Genomic DNA, 7,725 nt, shown 5'->3' with positions numbered 1-7,725 from the left:
GAGGGCAGTGCATTGAATCTGTAGATTGTTTTTAGTAAGATTGCCATTTTTATTATGTTAATTCTACCTACCCAAGAGCATGGGAAATCTTTACATTTTCTGGTGTCTTCTTCAATTTTTTTCTTCGAAGATTTAAAGTGCTTGTCATACAGGTCTTCCACGTGTTTGATTAAAGTTACTCTAAGATAATTTATGTTATTTGTGGCTATTGTGAAGGGTAATGTTTCTCTGATTTTTTTCTCAGCCCATTTATCATCTTATGCAAACATTAAAAGACCATGGGTGCCAGACTACTCTTCCAAGCAAAATTTTAATCACCATAGGTGAAAAAAAAACAAGATATTTTATGACAGAACTAGATTTAATCAATACCTAGCCACAAACTTAGCCCTATACAAAGAACTAGAAGGAAAACTTCAACCCAAGGAAATTAATTACATCCTCAAAATCACAGATAATAGATGACCTTCAGCAACAAATTCCAAAGAAGGGGAAAACACAAAATAACATAACCAACAACAAAGACTAAAAATAAAAGGAACTAGCAATCACTGGTTATTAATATCCCCTAATATAAATGGACTCAACTCACCTCTAAAAAGACACAGGCTAACAGATCAGAAGAAAATAGAATCCACCCTTCTGCTGCATACAAGAAACACAGCTCAACCTCAAAGACAGACATCACCTTAGAGTAAAATGTTGGGAAAAAATTTTCAATCAAATCGACCTAAGAAACAAGCTGGTGTAAGTATCCTAATACCTAACAAAATAAACTTCAAACTAAAAGCAGTCAAAAAAGAGAAAGACGGACATTTCATATTTATCACAGGAAAAATGCATCAAGAGGAAATCTCAATACTAAATATCTATGCCCCAATTACAAGGGCACCGTCACATGTCAAAGAGACACTGCTAAAGCTTAAGTCAGGCATTAAACCCCATACACTAATAGTGGAAGACTTCAACATGCCACTTTCACCACTGGACAGGTCTGTCAGACAGAAACATAACATACAAATAAGGGAACTAACAGATGTTATGACTCAAATGAACTTAACAGACATATATACAACATTCTATCTAAACATAAAGTATAAACCTTCTTCTCAGCACCTCATGGAACCTTCTCAAAAACTGACCACATACTAGGTAACAAAAAAACCTCAATAGGTGCGCGTGTGCGCACACACACACCACACAAATGGAATAAATCCATGTATCTTACCAGATCACCATGTCTTAAAATTAGAATTCAACAGCAACACTAATTTCAGAAAGCCCACAAATACATGGAAATTAAACAATGCTCATCTGAGTCACCAATGGGCCAAGGAAAAAATAAAGGAGGATATTGAAGTTTTCCTAAAATTCAGTGAAAATGACCACAAAACATACCCAAATTTATGGAACACGGTGAAAACTGTTAAGAGGAAAGTTAATAGCACTAAATGCCTACAGAAAGAAGCTAGAAAAATCTCACACTATTGAGTTAACAGAGCACCTGAAAACTCAAGAAAAAAAAAAGAAAGAAACTCACTGAGAAGGACTGGAACGCAGAAAATAGTCAAATTGAGAGCTGAATTCAACAAAATAGAAATAAAGAAAACAATAAAAAGAATCAATGAAACAGAAAGTTGGTTCTTTGAGAAAATCAACAAAATAGACAAATCTTTATCCAAATTAACCAAAAGGCAGAGAGCGAATACCCAAATTAACAAAATCAGAAATGAAAAGGGGAGATAACAGACATGGAAGAAATCCTAAGAATCATCAGGTCATACTTTGAAAACCTGTACTACACAAAATTGGAAAACTTAAAGTAAATGGACAATTCTCTGGATAAATAGCATTTGCCAAAATTAAATCAAGACCAGATAAGCAAATTAAATAGAACTATAACTGTTAAAAAAAATAGAAATCATCATCAAGTGTCTCCCAATCAACAAAAACCCAAGACCAGATGGTTTCAGTGCAGAATTATACACAGTTTTCAAAGAAGAACTAATACCAATTCTCCCCCAAATTATTCTACACAAAAGAAACAGAAGGAACATTGCCAAAATTTTTTGTGAGGCTACAATTACCCTGATATACAAATCACACAAAAACATTACTAAGAAAGAGAATTACAGACCAATCTCACTCATCAACATTGATTCAAAAATATTCAATAAAATATTGGCCAACTGAATCCAAGAACACATCAGAAAAATCATACATCATGACCAACTAGGTCAACAGGGATGGTTCAACATACAAAAAAACTGTCAATGCAATCCACCATATAAACAAAGTGAAAAAAAAAAGAAAACTGTATGATCATCTCATTAGCTGCTGAAAAAAAAAATCAACAAAATACAACATCCCTTCATGATAAAGGTCTTGACAGAGCAAGGATACAAGAAACATACCTAAACATAATAAAGGCCATATACAATTCCCTATTTTAAATGGCTTTATTTTTACTATTTGAATAGTCTCCGTTGTACCACTTCAATACAACATGCTGTATCCTATGAGGGTTCTACTAATTACTTTGTCTAAACACTTGAAGAAAACCTCACTGTCATCGAGCTTATAAAACACCAAAGTTAGGATTATTAGAATTTGAACATTAGAATTTGAATAATTATTTTAAGCTATCTCATATCAATTCAGGGACACAAGTTCCAGAATGTGTCCTCATTAATAGGAAAATTGCCTTTGTTTCAGCTGAGGCTATTGGAAGTAGGCTTAAGTCTTTGTCATTATGTTTTTTTGTCAAGATGAAACTCCCTTAAGCAAAGTAGATGAGCTCTCTAACTGGTACTGTAAAGGTTGGTGATTGTAGGATCCCAGAAAAAAGTACAAAAATCATTCAAAAGCTCTTGTATCACCTTTGTCCTTAATTTGTTAACATACAACACTTACCTATACTCTAAGGCAGTATAAGTTCCTTCCTATAAAGCATAACTCAGTTACTGCCTCCACAGATAATATCAAAGTATGAAACTTCCTTTCTGAAGCCACACTTCCTAATTGGATTTTGATGGTTGCTTTCTATAACCCTACCCTGGTGAGGAAGGACTCAAAAGCAGATGCAGAGACAAAGAGGATCAACACAGCATTCATATGAAGAATCTGGGTACAGGGTCTGGCCATTTCAGAAAATTTATTCTCATCTCCCACTGGTTCCCAGGTACCAGCATCAACAACAAAAAAGGGAAATGATTATGGTTGAGTCAGTCTTTTTAAGAAAAGACTTAGGGTCTATTTATGGCTTACATGTTAGGAGTGGGGAAAATGAAATTTCATAGTTCTAGGACTCATTTTCAAAATAAGATCTGACCTACCAAGAATGTTAGTCTTCTTTATAATAATCCAATTTCATTGGAGAAAGAAGCCTCTGCCAAAAATATCTCTTTATATTCCTTTCAACTTGGTTGCTTGATTATTGAGTAACAGATTTTCTTTTGTTGAAAATGAAAGTTTCACCTTGAAACTATAAGAAGAAAAACATTACATGGTTTAATTACCTGGTTTAATACCATACAACCCCACCCCCCACATACACAGACAAAGCTCAGCTGGTCTTATAATACAAGGGACAGTGAACCTGCTGCATTTTTGACCAAAGCAGAGAATATCATGGAAAGCTATACTTTGATTTTGAAGGCAAAGAAATGTAGTTTTCAATCCTAGTATTGATATTCTCAAACATGTAAAGTTGTATGATTTCATAAGTCATCAATTTCTGTCTATAAAGTGGATTGTAGAAATCTCCATCGACAAATGGATCACTAAAGTATACCTTGGTAATGAAACTTGTGACATATGTCAACATAGAAACATCCAACACAGAGTAAGGTTCCTACCATTAGCTAGGAGTTGGAAGCTACTGGCAGACATGCGAGAACATCTGGCAACTTGGAACCCACAACAGGGTTTTGGTCTCTGTGTGAGCTAAGCTAGGCAGAGGGACTTAGTAAATAATTGATGTATTCTTGTGCCTTGGCTAGAGCAGCCCAACCCTCTCTACTACATCACCAGGTGGAACCCAAAGGTTAAGGAACAGAAAGTCTGTAGCTCTGTGAGGCTGTGGTGCGCTGGCACAGAAGTACACAGCAGAGTCCTCCAGCTGCAAGGTGCTCATGTTCATCTCAGAGTGATAGTCACGGAACTGCTTCACTGAGAATCGGTTGGGGATGTTTCCTTTCTCTCCCTCCGTTTCTTGATAATGCTGAATGAGGAACTTCAGTTCCTGTCCCAGAGTCTGCTGGTACCAGAATACAGTGTTATGTCCAGAGATGGGAGTACAATTCACAAAGGACCTTCCTCCCTTTGCTTTGATTATGTGTCTTGGAGACTGGATGACCCCGGGACTTGCTGAACCTGGGGAGGCAGGAGACAGAAGTGAGCATCTAGAGAAAGAGTACACAGATGCAGCAGCAGTAGAGGAGCTCAGGAGCAGTCCCCCCAGAGCTCAGGACTCACTTGTTCCCAGGAGAAAGACAGTGACACAGCAGAGCAGGCTGGGGCCCCAGGCAGAGCCAGGGAGGGCAGTGCCCCACATCCTTCTCCTCAGCATGCTGCTCTCCCTGGTGAGAGCAGGAGTCAGCTCCTCCTTTCAGCTCATTGCCTGTGATGTCAGGTTCTGAGGTCAGTGATCTTGTTGGCGCCCATAGGCTCTCTGTAACCATGGGCATACTCTGCTGGCTCAACCCTTCCCCCCTTAGCCTCAGTCTGCTTAATGGTAAGCGAAATTGCTGTGCTGAATAACTATGGCTGGCTTGAGTAGTCGTTTACATGTTTCCCTCTGAGGCAGTTGCTTCCTTCCCTTCTAGTTCGAGGAGGTTCTGAATTGCCCATGACTCCCTGTGGTAATGCCCAGTGGGTGCACAAAGATGATTGATCCCCTGGACCCTGCCTTCTACCTCCTGAGACAGCACTGTTTTTGGTTCCTCAACTAATACCCTAGTGCAGGTGCCAAACCAGATTTCTGCAGCAGTTCACCCCGTGGATTCAATGTGCCCCCCAGTGGCCATCTCTGCAGTCACTAGACTGAACCTTGACTGGCTGTGATTGAGGGCTCAGAACACAAAATCGGGTATAGGGTGTCACCCAGAAAACACTGCAGAGTTGTTGGCATTTCCAGTTTACTCAATAAAATCTCAAATATTGTTTGTGCTAGTGAGAGAGGCATAAAGTGAACTCATTTAAAAGGAGAAGAAGAATACACAGTAATTTCTAAGTTGTATCACAGTGTTGCAGGGAGACATATTTCAGTCATTAGATGCCAGATGCCGATGGAAGGAGGATGGATCTTGGCAAAAAACTTTAGCCTAAAAGATTTTTTTATTGATTTTATTGAGCTACACATTTTTCTCTCCTCCCCTTTCTTCATCTCCCCTCCTCTTCAACCCTCTCCCATGGTCCCCGTGCTTTGAATTTACTCAGGAGATCTTGTCTTTTTCTACTTTCCATGTAGATTAAATACATATATATCTCTCTTTGGGTCCTCATTGTTGTCTAAGTTCTCTTGGATTGTGATTTGTGGGCTGGTTTTCTTTGCTTTATGACTAAAAGCCACTTATGAGTGATAGCATTTGTACATTGATATTTGTCTTTCTGGGTCTGGGTTATCTCACTCAATATGATGTTTTCTAGCTCCATCTATTTGCCTGCCAATTTCAAGATGTCATTATTTTTTTCTGCTCTCTAGTACTCCATTGTGTAAATGTACCACCTTTTTCCTTATCCATTCTTCAGTCAAGGAGCGTTTAGGTTGTTTCCAGGTTCTGACTATGACAAATAATGCTGCTATGAACATAGTTGAGCACATATCCTTATGGTATGATTAAGCATCCTTTGGGTATATACCCAAAAGTGGTATTCCTGGGTCTTGAGGAAGGTTGTTTTCTAATTTTCTGAGAAATGGCCATACTGATATCCGAAGGGGCGGGACCAATTTGCAGTCCCACCAGCAATGAATGACTAACACCAATCAAAGTGATTTTTTTTTTTTTATAATAGGCTGATTGTAGACGCTGTCAGTGGAGAGGCCAAGTGAATGCTTGGAAAACTAAATCGGTCTAAGGAAGGGAAAGCCGAAAAGGGTAGAATGTTGCAATTATTGTAGACAGCTAGCTTGTCTTTGAAGAAATTTCAATATTAAAATTTTACTTTGAAATTCCCACTTGCAAATTTGAACAATTTGAAGTTACCCTCAGCTCACTTATACCTTGTTACCACTCTCTCTGTGTTTCCTTAAGAATGTTATCTTCAGATTCATTAATCTTTCTTTACAGAGCATCCATCTATGTTACTTGCAGTCAGTTATTTCTCATCACAGATTTTAGAATTTTGACTGGGAAATTGGCATATCTCCCTGTTGTCTACCAACCTGTTAAGGTATGTGCTGCAGATGCACTGTTTGATGTTATTGTCAGCCAATTTGTCAGAAATAGGTTGTTTTCTAGTGATTTATTTGACCCATAGTGGTGATTCCTATTTTCTTCCCTTTTTGTAAAGCTGTAATCGTTTATTAGCTGCCAAATGGAATAGTTTATCTTGGACACTTTTAGATATTATGGTTTGTAATTAACAAATTCATAGCTTTATTCTGCAATATGCTAATGTCACTGAGAAATTAAAATAAGGGAAATAGATAGCAGATCATTCCTGGTCTTTGTAGGCAGGCTTTTGCTGTAGGAATTCCTACCACCAGTAGCTTTTAAGTTGCCCACACACTTGGGCATGGCCTCTTATACAATTTATGCCAATGTAAAGTACGCATCCAGCCTCTTTTTTCTGGCTGTGGGATTCTGTTCCTGTTCCCCATTCAGGCAGGGGACTGTGATCTGTGAGTCTACCCCTAAACAAATAACCCACTATTATCCTCAATTCTGAGCTAGTGTGGGATTTCTTTTAAGCATCCTTCTTCATCTGGCACCCAACGTGGAGTGTACTTTTTTAACAACCTTCTGTCCAGAATTCCAAATAGGAACCTCAGAAAAACCCTACAAAATACTCAGAGACTATTTGCAATTATACCAGACAATAATCTTGGAACTTAACCATCAGTTTACTTTCACAAAATCCCATAGAAAGAACATTGCCCCATGACAGCTGGAAGTAATTCTAGAAGATGAGGTCCAACAAAGTTTGTCCTCAAGGATGGGGCATCATTTAGGGCTAAATTATAATTTGTATAGGGTTGGGGGTTGGGGGAAATTAAGTAGACTCAGGGATTTCTTTTGGAAAAAAGAGAAAATTGGATGGGATAATAGATTAGTGTGAGCTTAGTCACACTAATAATAATAGTGAGTAATAGAGTGAATACTTGTGAGCTATTATTTATAGGCAATTTACATTGCTATAGATTATTGTATATTAATACAAACTTACATTTTTTGAATATGTTCCTATTTTCATCCACAATATTTCTATACCTAGGCAAAGTTATTTTGTGATATTGTATGCATGTATGCTTCTACCTCTGCTTAAGACATTTTATTTATTGATAAAATTTTAGGATATATTTATCATATTGCAACATACATTTCTACCTCTGATCAAGATACTTATACAATGTTTAATTTTTATGTCATTGTCCTCATTTGTTGCCTAGCTGTTTATTATATAATATTCTAATATGAAATCAGTCTTTAAGTTATATAGGTATTAAGAATTATAGAACAACAGTCATCTATATTTGTATACTTATAGATAGATTAATCATGT

The 7,725-nt window shown here is 37.4% G+C and overlaps 1 gene segment (V, D, J or C); it reads right to left on the bottom strand.

Annotated features, from left to right (window-relative positions):
* Positions 1–3,997: 3,997 nt before the first annotated feature.
* Positions 3,998–4,561, bottom strand: LOC121435664. The segment is given in 2 exon segments: positions 3,998–4,374; positions 4,477–4,561. Coding segments are annotated over 2 exon segments (456 nt in total).
* Positions 4,562–7,725: the final 3,164 nt, after the last annotated feature.

Source organism: Microtus oregoni, unplaced genomic scaffold (assembly GCF_018167655.1).
Source record: "Microtus oregoni isolate MIOR12 unplaced genomic scaffold, Mior012 000046F_ref0000063, whole genome shotgun sequence".
Lineage (NCBI taxonomy): Eukaryota > Metazoa > Chordata > Mammalia > Rodentia > Cricetidae > Microtus > Microtus oregoni.
The sequence above is the reverse complement of the archived record's forward strand: the minus strand, read 5'-3'. Positions and strand labels throughout refer to the sequence as shown.